Raw genomic sequence first — 16,231 nt, 5'->3', positions numbered from 1 at the left:
GAAGTACAGAAGGATTCAGCAGTAGTGTAGTCTGTGCACAGTCTGAGTCTGGTACACTTACAAGCTCCTGAGGTACAGAAGGATTCAGCAGTAGCGTAGTCTGAGCACAGTCTGAGGCTGGTGCACTTGCTGGCTACTGAGGTACGGAGGGATTCAGCAGTATTGTAGTCTGAGCACAGTCTGAGGCTGGTGCACTTGCGGGCTCCTGAGGTACAGAAGGATTCAGCAGTAGCGTAGTCTGAGCACAGTCTGAGACTGGCACACTAGTGGCTCCTGAGGTACAGAAGGATTCAGCAGCAGCATAGTCTGAGCACAGTCTGAGGCTGGTGCAACTGCGGGCTCCTGTGGTACAGAAGGATTCAGCAGTAGCGTAGCCTGAGCACAGTCTGAGTCTGGTGCACTTGCTGGCTCCTGAGGTACAGAAGGATTCGGCAGTAGCGTAGTCTGAGCACAGTCTGAGGCTGGTACACTTGTACCTTCTGAGGTACAGAAGGATTCAGTAGTAGCGTAGTCTAAGCACAGTCTGAGGCTTGTGCACTTGCGGGCTCCTGAGGTACAGAAGGATTCAGCAGTAGCGTAGTCTGAGCACAGTCTGAGGGTGGTGCACTTGTGGTTTCTGAGGTATAGAAGGATTCAGCAGCAGCATAGTCTGAGCACAGTCTGAGGCTGGTGCACTTGCTGGCTACTGAGGTACAGAAGGATACAGCAGTAGCATAGTCTGAGTGCAGTCTGAGGCTGGTGTACTTGCGTGCTCCTGAAGTACAGAAGGATGCCGAAGTAGTGTAGTCTGTGCACAGTCTGAGGCTGGTGCACTTACAGGCTCCTGAGGTACAGAAGGATTCAGCAGTAGCGTAGTCTGAGCACAGTCTGAGGCTGGTGCACTTGCTGGCTCCTGAGGTACAGAAGGATTCGGAAGTAGCATAGTCTGGGCACAGTCTGAGGCTGGTACACTTGCAGGCTCCTGAGGTACGGAGGGATTCAGCAGGAGTGTATTCTGAGCACAGTCTAAGGCTGGTGCACTTGTGGGCTCCCGAAGTACAGAAGGATTCAGCAGTAGCATAGTCTGAGCACAGTCTGAGACTGGCACACTAGTGGCTCCTGAGGTACAGAAGGATTCAGCAGCAGCGTAGTCTGAGCACAGGTTGAGGCTGGTGCACTTGCAGGCTCCTGAGGTACAGAAGGATTCAGCAGTAGCGTAGTCTGAGCACAGTATGAGGCTGGTGCACTTGCTGGCTCCTGAGGTACAGAAGGATTTGGCAGTAGCATAGTCTGAGCACAGTCTGAGGCTGGTACACTTGTACCTCCTGAGGTACATAAGGATTCAGCAGTAGCGTAGTCTGAGCACAGTCTGAGGCTGGTACACTTGTACCTTCTGAGGTACAGAAGGATTCAGCAGTAGCGTAGTCTGAGGACAGTCTAAGGCTGGTGCACTTGCTGGCTCCTGAGGTACAGAAGGATTCAGCAGTAGCGTAGTCTGAGCACAGTCTGAGACTGGCACACTAGCGGCTCCTGAGGTACAGAAGGATTCAGCAGCAGCGTAGTCTGAGCACAGTCTGAGGCTGGTGCAACTGCAGGCTCCTGAGGTACAGAGGGATTCAGCAGTAGCATAGGTTGAGCACAATCTGAGGCTGGTGCACTAGTGGCTTCTGAGGTATAGAAAGATTCAGCAGCAGAGTAGTCTGAGCACAGTCTGAGGCTGGTGCACTTGCGGGCTTCTGAGGTACAGAGGGATTCACAGTAGCGTAGTCTGAGCACAGTCTGAGGCTGGTGCACTTGCGGGCTCCTGAAGTACAGAAGGATTCAGCAGTAGCGTAGTCTGAGCACAGTCTAAGGCTGGTGCACTTGTGGGCTCCTGAGGTACAGAAGGATTCAGCAGTAGCGTTGTCTGAGCACAGTCTGAGGCTGGTGCACTTGCTGGCTCCTTAGGTACAGAAGGATTCGGCAGTAGCGTAGTCTGAGCACAGTCTGAGGCTGGTGCACTTGCAGGCTCCTGAGGTACGGAAGGATTCAGCAGCAGCGTAGTCTGAGCACAGTCTGAGGCTGGTGCACTTGCTGGCTCCTGAGGTACAGAAGGATTTGGCAGTAGCGTAGTCTGAGCACAGTCTGAGGCTGGTACACTTGCAGGCTCCTGAGGTACAGAAGAATTCAGCAGTAGTGTAGTCTAAGCACAGTCTGAGGCTGGTGCACTTGCTGGCTCCTGAGGTACAGAAGGATTCGGCAGTAGCGTAGTCTGAGCACAGTCTGAGACTGGTACACTTGTACCTCCTGAGGTACAGAAGGATTCAGCAGTAGCGTAGTCTGAGCACAGTCTGAGGCTGGTACACTTGTACCTTCTGAGGTACAGAAGGATTTAGCAGTATCGTAGTCTGAGCACAGTCTAAGGCTGGTGCACTTGTGGGCTCCTGAGGTACAGAAGGATTCAGCAGTAGCGTAGTCTGAGCACAGTCTGAGGCTGGTGCACTTGTGGCTTCTGAAGTATAGAAGGATTCAGCAGCAGAGTAGTCTGAGCACAGTCTGAGGCTGCTACACTTGTACCTACTGAGGTACAGAAGGATTCAGTAGTAGCGTAGTCTAAGCACAGTCTGAGGCTGGTGCACTTGCGGGCTCCTGAGGTACAGAAGGATTCAGCAGTAGCGTAGTCTGAGCACAGTCTGAGGCTGGTGCACTTGTGGTTTCTGAGGTATAGAAGGATTCAGCAGCAGCATAGTCTGAGCACAGTCTGAGGCTGGTACACTTTTACCTTCTGAGGTACAGAAGGATTCAGTAGTAGCGTTGTCTAAGCACAGTCTGAGGCTGGTACACTTGCAGGCTCATGAGGTACAGAAGGATTCAGCAGTAGCGTAGTCTGAGCACAGTCTGAGGCTGGTGCACTTGCTGGCTCCTGAGGTACAGAAGGATTCGGAAGTAGCATAGTCTGGGCATAGTCTGAGGCTGGTACACTTGCAGGCTCCTGAGGTACAGAAGGATTCAGTAGTAGCGTAGTCTAAGCACAGTCTGAGGCTGGTGCACTTGCGGGCTCCTGAGGTATAGAAGGATTCAGCAGCAGCATAGTCTGAGCACAGTCTGAGGCTGGTGCACTTGCTGGCTACTGAGGTACAGAAGGATTCAGCAGTAGCATAGTCTGAGTGCAGTCTGAGGCTGGTGTACTTGCGTGCTCCTGAGGTACAGAAGGATTCGGAAGTAGCATAGTCTGGGCATAGTCTGAGGCTGGTACACTTGCAGGCTCATGAGGTACAGAAGGATTCAGCAGTAGCGTAGTCTGAGCACAGTCTGAGGCTGGTGCACTTGCTGGCTCCTGAGGTACAGAAGGATTCGGAAGTAGCATAGTCTGGGCATAGTCTGAGGCTGGTACACTTGCAGGCTCCTGAGGTACAGAAGGATTTGGCAGTAGCATATTCTGAGCACAGTCTGAGGCTGGTACACTTGCAGGCTCCTGAGGTACGGAGGGATTCAGCAGGAGTGTATTCTGAGCACAGTCTAAGACTGGTGCACTTGTGGGCTCCCGAGGTACAGAAGGATTCAGCAGTAGCATAGTCTGAGCACAGTCTGAGACTGGCACACTAGTCGCTCCTGAGGTACAGAAGGATTCAGCAGCAGCGTAGTCTGAGCACAGGTTGAGGCTGGTGCACTTGCAGGCTCCTGAGGTACAGAAGGATTCAGCAGTAGCGTAGTCTGAGCACAGTATGAGGCTGGTGCACTTGCTGGCTCCTGAGGTACAGAAGGATTTGGCAGTAGCATAGTCTGAGCACAGTCTGAGGCTGGTACACTTGTACCTCCTGAGGTACATAAGGATTCAGCAGTAGCGTAGTCTGAGCACAGTCTGAGGCTGGTACACTTGTACCTTCTGAGGTACAGAAGGATTCAGCAGTAGCGTAGTCTGAGGACAGTCTAAGGCTGGTGCACTTGTGGCTCCTGAGGTACAGAAGGATTCAGCAGTAGCGTAGTCTGAGCACAGTCTGAGACTGGCACACTAGCGGCTCCTGAGGTACAGAAGGATTCAGCAGCAGCGTAGTCTGAGCACAGTCTGAGGCTGGTGCAACTGCAGGCTCCTGAGGTACAGAGGGATTCAGCAGTAGCATAGGTTGAGCACAATCTGAGGCTGGTGCACTAGTGGCTTCTGAGGTATAGAAAGATTCAGCAGCAGAGTAGTCTGAGCACAGTCTGAGGCTGGTGCACTTGCGGGCTTCTGAGGTACAGAGGGATTCACAGTAGCGTAGTCTGAGCACAGTCTGAGGCTGGTGCACTTGCGGGCTCCTGAAGTACAGAAGGATTCAGCAGTAGCGTAGTCTGAGCACAGTCTAAGGCTGGTGCACTTGTGGGCTCCTGAGGTACAGAAGGATTCAGCAGTAGCGTTGTCTGAGCACAGTCTGAGGCTGGTGCACTTGCTGGCTCCTGAGGTACAGAAGGATTCGGCAGTAGCGTAGTCTGAGCACAGTCTGAGGCTGGTGCACTTGCAGGCTCCTGAGGTACGGAAGGATTCAGCAGCAGCGTAGTCTGAGCACAGTCTGAGGCTGGTGCACTTGCTGGCTCCTGAGGTACAGAAGGATTTGGCAGTAGCGTAGTCTGAGCACAGTCTGAGGCTGGTACACTTGCAGGCTCCTGAGGTACAGAAGAATTCAGCAGTAGTGTAGTCTAAGCACAGTCTGAGGCTGGTGCACTTGCTGGCTCCTGAGGTACAGAAGGATTCGGCAGTAGCGTAGTCTGAGCACAGTCTGAGACTGGTACACTTGTACCTCCTGAGGTACAGAAGGATTCAGCAGTAGCGTAGTCTGAGCACAGTCTGAGGCTGGTACACTTGTACCTTCTGAGGTACAGAAGGATTTAGCAGTATCGTAGTCTGAGCACAGTCTAAGGCTGGTGCACTTGTGGGCTCCTGAGGTACAGAAGGATTCAGCAGTAGCGTAGTCTGAGCACAGTCTGAGGCTGGTGCACTTGCGGGCTCCTGAAGTACAGAAGGATTCAGCAGTAGCGTAGACTGAGCACAGTCTAAGGCTGGTGCACTTGTGGGCTCCTGAGGTACAGAAGGATTCAGCAGTAGCGTTGTCTGAGCACAGTCTGAGGCTGGTGCACTTGCTGGCTCCTGAGGTACAGAAGGATTCGGCAGTAGCGTAGTCTGAGCACAGTCTGAGGCTGGTGCACTTGCAGGCTCCTGAGGTACGGAAGGATTCAGCAGCAGCGTAGTCTGAGCACAGTCTGAGGCTGGTGCACTTGCTGGCTCCTGAGGTACAGAAGGATTTGGCAGTAGCGTAGTCTGAGCACAGTCTGAGGCTGGTACACTTGCAGGCTCCTGAGGTACAGAAGAATTCAGCAGTAGTGTAGTCTAAGCACAGTCTGAGGCTGGTGCACTTGCTGGCTCCTGAGGTACAGAAGGATTCGGCAGTAGCGTAGTCTGAGCACAGTCTGAGACTGGTACACTTGTACCTCCTGAGGTACAGAAGGATTCAGCAGTAGCGTAGTCTGAGCACAGTCTGAGGCTGGTACACTTGTACCTTCTGAGGTACAGAAGGATTTAGCAGTATCGTAGTCTGAGCACAGTCTAAGGCTGGTGCACTTGTGGGCTCCTGAGGTACAGAAGGATTCAGCAGTAGCGTAGTCTGAGCACAGTCTGAGGCTGGTGCACTTGTGGCTTCTGAAGTATAGAAGGATTCAGCAGCAGAGTAGTCTGAGCACAGTCTGAAGCTGCTACACTTGTACCTACTGAGGTACAGAAGGATTCAGTAGTAGCGTAGTCTAAGCACAGTCTGAGGCTGGTGCACTTGCGGGCTCCTGAGGTACAGAAGGATTCAGCAGTAGCGTAGTCTGAGCACAGTCTGAGGCTGGTGCACTTGTGGTTTCTGAGGTATAGAAGGATTCAGCAGCAGCATAGTCTGAGCACAGTCTGAGGCTGGTACACTTTTACCTTCTGAGGTACAGAAGGATTCAGTAGTAGCGTTGTCTAAGCACAGTCTGAGGCTGGTACACTTGCAGGCTCATGAGGTACAGAAGGATTCAGCAGTAGCGTAGTCTGAGCACAGTCTGAGGCTGGTGCACTTGCTGGCTCCTGAGGTACAGAAGGATTCGGAAGTAGCATAGTCTGGGCATAGTCTGAGGCTGGTACACTTGCAGGCTCCTGAGGTACAGAAGGATTCAGTAGTAGCATAGTCTAAGCACAGTCTGAGGCTGGTGCACTTGCGGGCTCCTGAGGTATAGAAGGATTCAGCAGCAGCATAGTCTGAGCACAGTCTGAGGCTGGTGCACTTGCTGGCTACTGAGGTACAGAAGGATTCAGCAGTAGCATAGTCTGAGTGCAGTCTGAGGCTGGTGTACTTGCGTGCTCCTGAGGTACAGAAGGATTCGGAAGTAGCATAGTCTGGGCATAGTCTGAGGCTGGTACACTTGCAGGCTCATGAGGTACAGAAGGATTCAGCAGTAGCGTAGTCTGAGCACAGTCTGAGGCTAGTGCACTTGCTGGCTCCTGAGGTACAGAAGGATTCGGAAGTAGCATAGTCTGGGCATAGTCTGAGGCTGGTACACTTGCAGGCTCCTGAGGTACAGAAGGATTTGGCAGTAGCATATTCTGAGCACAGTCTGAGGCTGGTACACTTGCAGGCTCCTGAGGTACGGAGGGATTCAGCAGGAGTGTAGTCTGAGCACAGTCTAAGGCTGGTGCACTTGTGGGCTCCCGAGGTACAGAAGGATTCAGCAGTAGTATAGTCTGAGCACAGTCTGAGACTGGCACACTAGTGGCTCCTGAGGTACAGTAGGATTCAGCAGCAGCGTAGTCTGAGCACAGGTTGAGGCTGGTGCACTTGCAGGTTCCTGAGGTACAGAAGGATTCAGCAGTAGCGTAGTCTGAGCACAGTATGAGGCTGGTGCACTTGCTGGCTCCTGAGGTACAGAAGGATTTGGCAGTAGCGTAGTCTGAGCACAGTCTGAGGCTGGTACACTTGTACCTTCTGAGGTACAGAAGGATTCAGCAGTAGCGTAGTCTGAGGACAGTCTAAGGCTGGTGCACTTGTGGGCTCCTGAGGTACAGAAGGATTCAGCAGCAGCGTAGTCTGAGCACAGTCTGAGGCTGGTGCAACGGCAGGCTCCTGAGGTACAGAGGGATTCAGCAGTAGCATAGGTTGAGCACAGTCTGAGGCTGGTGCACTAGTGGCTTCTGAGGTATAGAAAGATTCAGCAGCAGAGTAGTCTGAGCACAGTCTGAGGCTGGTGCACTTGCGGGCTTCTGAGGTACAGAGGGATTCACAGTAGCGTAGTCTGAGCACAGTCTGAGGCTGGTGCACTTGCGGGCTCCTGAAGTACAGAAGGATTCAGCAGTAGCGTAGTCTGAGCACAGTCTAAGGCTGGTGCACTTGTGGGCTCCTGAGGTACAGAAGGATTCAGCAGTAGCGTAGTCTGAGCACAGTCTGAGGCTGGTGCACTTGCAGGCTCCTGAGGTACAGAAGGATTCGGCAGTAGCGTAGTCTGAGCACAGTCTGAGGCTTGTACACTTCTACCTCCTGAGGTACAGAAAGATTCAGCAGTAGCGTAGTCTGAGCACAGTCTAAGGCTGGTGCACTTGCTTGCTCCTGAGCTACGGAAGGATTCAGCAGTAGCGTAGTCTGAGCACAGTCTAAGGCTGGTGCACTTGTGGGCTCCTGAGGTACAGAAGGATTCAGCAGTAGCGTAGTCTGAGCACAGTCTGAGGCTGGTGCACTTGCTGGCTCCTGAGGTACAGAAGGATTCGGCAGTAGCGTAGTCTGAGCACAGTCTGAGGCTGGTACACTTGTACCTTCTGAGGTACAGAAGGATTCAGCAGTAGCGTAGTCTGAGCACAGTCTGAGGCTGGTACACTTGTACCTTCTGTTGTACAGAAGGATTCAGCAGTAGCGTAGTCTGAGCACAGTCTGAGGCTGGTGCACTTGTGGCTTCTGAAGTATAGAAGGATTCAGCAGCAGAGTAGTCTGAGCACAGTCTGTGGCTGGTGCACTTGCGGGCTTCTGAGGTACAGTGGGATTCACAGTAGCGTAGTCTGAGCACAGTCTGAGGCTGATGCACTTGCGGGCTCCTGAGGTACAGAAGGATTCGGCAGTAGTGTAGACTGAGCACAGTCTGAGGCTGGTGCACTTGTGGGCTCCTGAAGTACAGAAGGATTCAGTAGTGGCATAGTCTGAGCACAGTCTGAGTCTGGTGCACTTGTGACTTCTGAGGTGCAGAAGAATTCAATAGTAGTATAGTGTGAGCACAGTCTAGGGAATGGTGCACTTGCAGGCTCCTGAGGTACAGAAGGATTCAGCAGCAGCGTAGTCTGAGCACAGTCTGAGGCTGATGCACTTGTGGCTTCTGAGGTATAGAAGGATTCAGCAGCAGCATAGTCTGAGCACAGTCTGAGTCTGGTGCACTTGTGACTTCTGAGGTGCAGAAGAATTCAATAGTAGTGTAGTGTGAGCACAGTCTAGGGAATGGTGCAGTTGCTGGCTCCTGAGGTACAGAAGGATTCAGCAGTAGCGTAGTCTGAGCACAGTCTGAGGCTGGTACACTTGTGGCTTCTGAGGTACGGAGGGATTCAGCAGTAGCGTAGTCTGAGCACAGTCTGAGGCTGGTACACTTGTGGCTTCTGAGGTACAGAAGGATTCAGTAGCAGCGTAGTCTGAGCACAGTCTGAGGCTGATGCACTTGTGGCTTCTGAGGTATAGAAGGATTCAGCAGTAGCGTAGTCTGAGCACAGTCTGAGGCTGGTGCACTTGCTGGCTCCTGAGGTACGGAGGGATTCAGCAGTAGCGTAGTCTGAGCACAGTCTGAGGCTGGTGCACTTGTGGCTTCTGAGGTACGGAAGGATTCAGCAGTAGCGTAGTCTGAGCACAGTCTGAGGCTGGTGCACTTGCAGGCTTCTGAGATACGGAGGGATTCAGCAGTAGCATAGTCTGAGCACAGTCTGAGGCTGGTGCACTTGCTGGCTCCTGAGGTACAGAGGGATTCAGCAGTAGCGTAGTCTGAGCACAGTCTGAGGCTGGTGCACTTGTGGCTCCTGAGGTACGGACGGATTCAGCAGTAGCGTAGTCTGAGCACAGTCTGAGGCTGGTGCAATTGCGGGCTTCTGAGGTACAGAAGGATTCAGCAGTAGCGTAGTCTGAGCACAGTCTGAGGCTGATGCACTTGTGGCTCCTGAGGTACAGGGGGATTCAGCAGTAGAGTAGTCTGAGCACAGTCTGAGGCTGGTGCACTTGTGGCTTCTGAGGTACAGGGGGATTCAGCAGTAGCGTAGTCTGAGCACAGTCTGAAGCTGCTGCACTTGCAGGCTTCTGAGGTACGGAGGGATTCAGCAGTAGCGTAGTCTGAGTACAGTCTGAGGCTGGTGCACTTGCAGGCTTCTGAGGTACGGAGGGATTCAGCAGTAGCGTAGTCTGAGCACAGTCTGAGGCTGATGCACTTGTGGCTCCTGAGGTACAGGGGGATTCAGCAGTAGAGTAGTCTGAGCACAGTCTGAGGCTGGTGCACTTGTGGCTTCTGAGGTACAGGGGGATTCAGCAGTAGCGTAGTCTGAGCACAGTCTGAGGCTGGTGCACTTGCAGGCTTCTGAGGTATAGAAGGATTCAGCAGTAGTGTAGTCTGAGCACAGTCTGAGGCTGGTGCAGCTGCAGGCTCCTGAGGTACGGAGGGATTCAGCAGTAGCATAGGTTGAGCACAGTCTGAGGCTGGTGCACTTGTGGCTTCTGAGGTATAGAAGGTTTCAGCAGCAGCGTAGTCTGAGCACAGTCTGAGGCTGGTGCACTTGCTGGCTCCTGAGGTACAGGGAAATTCAGCAGTAGCATAGGTTGAGCACAGTCTGAGGCTGGTGCACTTGCTGACTCCTGAGGTACAGGGAGATTCAGCAGTAGCATAGGTTGAGCACAGTCTGAGGCTGGTGCACTTGCTGGCTCCTGAGGTATAGAATGATTCAGCAGCAGCGTAGTCTGAGCACAGTCTAAGGCTGGTGCACTTGTACCTTCTGAGGTACAGAAGGATTCAGCAGTAGCGTAGTCTGAGCACAATCTGAGGCTGGTGCACTTGCAGGCTTCTGAGATATAGAAGGATTTAGCAGTAGCGTAGTCTGAGCACAGTCTGAGGCTGGTGCACTTGCAGGCTTCTGAGGTACGGAGGGATTCAGCAGTAGCGTAGTCTGAGCACAGTCTGAGGCTGGTGCACTTGTGGCTTCTGAGGTACGGAGGGATTCAGCAGTAGCGTAGTCTGAGCACAGTCTGAGGCTCGTGCACTTGTGGCTTCTGAGGTACAGGGGGATTCAGCAGTAGCGTAGTCTGAGCACAGTCTGAGGCTGGTGCACTTGCAGGCTTCTGAGGTACGGAGGGATTCAGCAGTAGCGTAGTCTGAGCACAGTCTGCGGCTGGTGCACTTGCAGGCTTCTGAGGTACGGAAGGATTCAGCAGTAGCGTAGTCTGAGCACAGTCTGAGGCTGGTGCACTTGCAGGCTTCTGAGGTACGGAGGGATTCAGCAGTAGCGTAGTCTGAGCACAGTCTGAGGCTGGTGCACTTGTGGCTTCTGAGGTACAGGGGGATTCAGCAGTAGCGTAGTCTGAGCACAGTCCAATGACAGGTAGACCTTGGACGGATTTTGAGCAACATACAGAGTTAAGCTATAGTGAAATCAGGATACTAATCAGTAGGTTTGGCACATGGGAATACAGCCAGGAATACACAGCGCACTGCACAGGTGCTAGAACTGACTAATAATATTGCATACTTTGCTAGGTATTGATGTCTATTTATCCCACAGGGAGGCAGAGACCCAAGAACACAAATAGGACTGTTGTGTACCTCTCCATCTTAGCCCTTTAGCAATAGTACAAAATTGTAACGACCGAAATAGTTGGGCAAAGCAGCAAAAGTAACTTGGATGCCCTGCATAGAGTGCCTTCATGGTGCTACTGCCCGAACAGACCCCCTGACATATGATATGTGTTGCAGAATAGCTACGCACACTATCACAACTATCTTCTTCTTTCCTAAGTGTAGGAAACTATGACATCAATATTTGTGATTGTTATTAGAAGTCACCATGTATATTAGGTGTAGAGGTACTGTAAGGCAGCATGCTACAAAGTCACATTAGGACTTGTTCTCATACTTCTAAATATTTTGCTGACAATTTGGCATATACAAAAATATGACTTTTAACAGGAAGTAGTTACTCAAAGTGTTAACAGTGTTATGACAATGGGACTATAGCCCTCATTCCGAGTTGTTCGCTCGCTAGCTGCTTTTAGCAGCCGTGCAAACGCTAAGCCGCCGCCCTCTGGGAGTGTATCTTGGCTTAGCAGAAGTGCGAACGAAAGGATCGCATAGCGGCTACAAAATAATTTTGTGCAGCTTCAGAGTAGCTCCAGACCTACTCCTAGCTTGCGATCACTGCAGACTATTTAGTTCCTGTTTTGACGTCACGAACACGCCCTACGTTCAGCCAGCCACACCTGCGTTTCACCAGTCACGCCTGCGTTTTTATCTGGCACGCCTGCGTTTTTTCACTCACTCCCTGAAAACGGTCAGTTGACACCCAGAAACACCCACTTCCTGTCAATCACTCTGCGGTCAGCAGTGCGACTGAAAAGCGTCGCTAGTCCTTGTGTGAAACTACATCGTTCACTGTAATAGTACGACGCGCGTGCGCATTGTGCCGCATACGCATTCGCAGAACTGCCGTTTTTTTGCCTAATCGCTGCGCTGAGAACGAAAGCAGCTAGCGATCAACTCGGAATGAGGGCCAATGTGTAATGTAATTGAAAGCATTTTTAACCACATTGTCATTAAAACGTTAAACATGATACTGTACTTTACTATCATGTTCAAAGTTATAAAATTGTCATGGTTAGAATTTTTTAAATAACATTACAGCTGTGTCGACATAATGTTGTTGACATTTTGACTGTCGACATATCATATATACCCCCCTTGAAATCCTTTTTCCTGTCTTTTAAGAATTTGAATCCTATAATTTAAAATTATTGGAATTTGTTAAAATGTTGTGTTGAACCATAGTACGTATTCAAATATTGGCAAAATTCAATAAATCGTACTTGATATATATTTATGTGCTAATTGCAAAGCCAATCGTATTACACATATAAAATGATGTGTATGAAATAAAGAAAACTAATAAGATGTATTAAAAAAAAAAATTCAGAGAAGAGGGAAACTTTCCTCTTGTGTTCTTTCAATGCAGTTCCCAGCAGGAAGATCAGGATAGGAGGCTCCCGCTTGCTCCAGATTAAAGGGACCCGCAGTTTCCGGGTGAAGAAAGGGGGCTCTCTGTCCAGCATTCGCCGGGCCGGCAGCCTAAAGAGCACCAAACTAACACGCCAGGACTCAGGGTCCGAAAATGAGGACATCCAGCTGTCACAGAGCAGGGATACTGTTACTGACATAGGTAACTCAGAGAAGAGGGGAAGTATGGTAGATAGGACACAATTACCTCTATAAAGATCTAACAAGTACAACCGGAAAGAGAGCCTTCTCAGGAGGCCGAGGGGAGGGGTTTCGCATAGCAACCAATTAGATTCAAGCTCTCATTTTGTAGACTATACTAGATGAATCTAAAAAATGGGGGAATAAGGGTACCGGCGACTGGTGTTGTTTAAAACGCAATAGTTAAAAGATAGATTTAAAAGCCAAAAAACTATATAATGGTACAAACAAGCTTTAATTATCACATAAAATTGGGTTAAAACATAAAAATATATTAATAAAATCTTACGAACCCTTTGAAGAAGTCAGTTGTGACGAAACGCGTTGGGCTCCCTGTGGTGACTCCCTTGCCTATTTTTAAAAAGCTAAGTTAGAAGTCCTTACTTTTTACTAAGACCTTTATATTCGTAAGATTTTATTAATATATTTTTATGTTTTAACCCAATTTTATGTGATAATTAAAGCTTGTTTGTACCATTATATAGTTTTTTGGCTTTTAAATCTATCTTCTAACTATTGCGTTTTAAACAACACCAGTCGCCGGTACCCTTATTCCCCCATTTTTTAGATTGTTCCTAGCAGTACTGTACCAGTGTTGCGTTCTTAAGGGGTGGCAGACACCTTATAACAAGGTGGCGTGTGTTTTTTAGCAATTTTAGTATTCTATATATTTTATACTGAGAACCCACCTCGCAAGTGGCGCTGTGTCATTTCCTTTCTATACTAGATGAATGATAGCTACATTTTGATTGGTTGTTTTCAGCAAAATCTCCACTTGTCCTTTTCAGAAGGTTTGAACAATTTCCCCCCTCAGTGACCTATCAGAGCCCATCCGAGTTGATAGTTCGACAAGTATTCCTTGAGTGATTGAGATAGTTACAAAATTAGTGTAAGAATCTTCATATTTTGTCCTTTGTGTAAAATTAGAAAAAAAGTAAGGAAATGCTCCTGAGGTTCTACAGGTCGCATGGATCTCCGATAGATAATCATTTTTTATTTTATGTTTTTTATGTTGAGAACTCTCTTAAATGTATGAGGCCTAGGGAATTATAGTGGGGTGGTTGACACCCTGGATATGTCCTCAATAATATATTTCCATGTAAAAGAAAAGCAATATTATAAGTAAGGTTTACTATATATAAGTTCTCCCATATAACACACTACAGGACCAGCCCAATCAAGTGGGGACACAATGTTTCAGCATAGACTCTTGGCCACAAAGTTCTTTGCAGATCTACTGTATGGTTTGCAGCATCTCCAAGATGCAGGGAATTCGTTCTCCATTTTTTTCTTGTCCCATCCCCTTGGAAAAAGGGGACATGTGCCAATAGATGTGCTTGTCATTTGCCAACCCAGCTAGTGATGAGAAGGGGTGGGAGTTGGGTTGATGTGTTGCATTGCTCTGTGGTGATACCATCTGTGCATGGCTGGGCTTTGCTGGGGGAAATTCTGCTACCATGACAGTTGTGGTTGTGTAACCTTACGGCTTCTTGTAATGTTTGTCTCTGAGAAGAAGGGAGCCCCTGGAGCACTAGTGAGCCCAGCATTGAGCCAGATGGAGGCAACATTAGCACTGAAGAAAGCTACCACCGTAATATGTCCTGGTTGCACGTAAGTACTGTGTTAGATGTTATGTAAGGTCTGCAGAAGTCAGCTAACACCTATAAATGCCCTTTTCCCATACAGCAATAAATGGACAAGTTCTGTCCAACTCTGAATCCCCCACACATATTCAAAATCATCAATGGTCTATGATCAATATTGAATACTTTTTTCATTGATGGGGGAGAACCAGATGGTTTTCCACCATCGATGATGCACAAACAGCAAATATTGTTTTTCTTTTCAAGGTGCCGGGAGACAGAGATATGCTCGGCCCCAACACTCCTATGAAGCTCTGCCCCAAGTTCTCATTGGCCAACAGCCTAATGAATTGTATAGCATGGATGACCATCGATGGTGACCATGGATGGGTAATCCACCAATGGCCATACCTAGCCTGCTACTGTGAGCGTCATACAGACACTGCAAGCGGCAGAACAGCTCCCATAGTACTATGGGACAAGACATAGCGTCTCTCCCATCACACTGCGGGAGCTGGGAGCAGGTTGCAGGCTGCAGTGGTGGGTAAGTACTGCTGTTATCACCCCCAGGGCATCCCGCCCTGTGCGACAGTGACGGCTGCACCCCCTCCTTACGGCCCTGGCTTGATCCATTAAGCTACTTCAAACAGCAATGGAGAAATTGGTACACAAGAGGTTAGCCAACAAGTAAAGACACAGGATAAATACTGTAATATCATAAATCATAATTATCCAAGGTCATGTTATCAGGGAAGATACACAAGGCTGGAGGGTGCAGGGATGATGAGGGAAACACCAGGCCCCTTGTCTTTTGGAACACCCAGGGGGTGATCACAGATCACAGGCTAGAACAGCAAGATGACAAGTGAAGCACATAAATGCCCGAATAGAAAGGAAAGGAAGAAGTACAGTGTACAATGCCTGACTTTGTATCCCAGTATATTGTGACAGCTCATTAGTACACGGTAGCCATTACAGTATGCCATGTTACAAACTCAGTGTGTAGCCAATGCCCTGAAATGAACTACAGTCATTTAGTGTGAAACTATTGTACTGAATGTGTGTTCTGCATATTTATATATCTACTTATTACTTACAATTATCAGGTTATGATCCTTTTATGCAACCAACAAAGCTTCATTTGTACCCACGTGGATTACTGCCACCCCCACTGCTACCTGCACCACAGTCGCTCGTGTGCTCGGCTGGTCAGAGCCATAAAGCTGCTGTACGGAGACACGGTGGACTCGCTCAAAGAGGACCATCTGGGTTGTGGCTCCGGGACTAGAGGCAAGAAAGTGAAAGAGGTTTGTAAATTCCACAAGTGCTTCACTAAATATTCCATGTGTGCTTCACTAAATATTCCATGTGTGCTTCACTAAATATTCCATGTGTGCTTCACTAAATATTCCATGTGTGCTTCACTAAATATTCCATGCGTGCTTCACTAAATATTCCATGTGTGCCTCACTAAATATTCCATGTGTGATTCACTAAATATTCCATGTGTGCTTCACTAAATATTCCATGTGTGCTTCACTAAATATTCCATGTGTGCCTCACTAAATATTCCATGTGTGATTCACTAAATATTCCATGTGTGCCTCACTAAATATTCCATGTGTGATTCACTAAATATTCCATGTGTGATTCACTAAATATTCCATGTGTGCTTCACTAAATATTCCATGTGTGCTTCACTAAATATTCTATGTGTGCTTCACTAAATATTCCATGTGCGCTTCACTAAATATTCCATGTGCGCTTCACTAAATATTCCATGTGTGCTTCACTAAATATTCCATGTGCGCTTCACTAAATATTCCATGTGCGCTTCACTAAATATTCTATGTGTGCTTCACTAAATATGCCATGTGTGCTTCGCTAAATATTCCATGTGTGCTTCACTAAATATTCCTTGTGTGCTTCACTAAATATTCCATGTGTGCTTCACTAAATATTCCATGTGTGCTCCACTAAATATTCCATGTGTGCTCCACTAAATATTCCATGTGTGCTTCACTAAATATTCCATGTGTGCTTCACTAAATATTCTATGTGTGCTTCACTAAATATTCCATGTGTGCTTCACTAAATATTCCATGTGTGCTCCACTAAATATTCCATGTGTGCTCCACTAAATATTCCATGTGTGCTTCACTAAATATTCTATGTGTGCTTCACTAAATATTCCATGTGTGCTTCACTAAATATACCATGTGTGTGCT

General features: G+C 48.8%; 1 protein-coding gene across 23 annotated transcripts in view; it reads left to right on the top strand.

Annotated features, from left to right (window-relative positions):
• Window positions 1–16,231, top strand: part of UNC80 (unc-80 homolog, NALCN channel complex subunit) — a 366,195-nt gene that overhangs the window by 180,720 nt on the left and 169,244 nt on the right. For 19 of the 23 annotated variants that reach the window (XM_063933120.1, XM_063933105.1, XM_063933107.1 and 16 more), the window contains 3 exons: window positions 12,179–12,382; window positions 13,934–14,031; window positions 15,110–15,310. In XM_063933120.1, the coding sequence (XP_063789190.1) occupies window positions 12,179–12,382; window positions 13,934–14,031; window positions 15,110–15,310 (503 nt within the window). The remainder of the gene's footprint in view (window positions 1–12,178; window positions 12,383–13,933; window positions 14,032–15,109; window positions 15,311–16,231) is intronic. The other 4 variants (XM_063933119.1, XM_063933118.1, XM_063933114.1 and 1 more) reach the window with 1 other exon arrangement.

The sequence above is a fragment of the Pseudophryne corroboree genome, chromosome 7, assembly GCF_028390025.1.
Source record: "Pseudophryne corroboree isolate aPseCor3 chromosome 7, aPseCor3.hap2, whole genome shotgun sequence".
NCBI classification, from domain to species: Eukaryota; Metazoa; Chordata; class Amphibia; order Anura; family Myobatrachidae; genus Pseudophryne; species Pseudophryne corroboree.
This window is presented reverse-complemented; position numbering and strand designations above follow the sequence as displayed.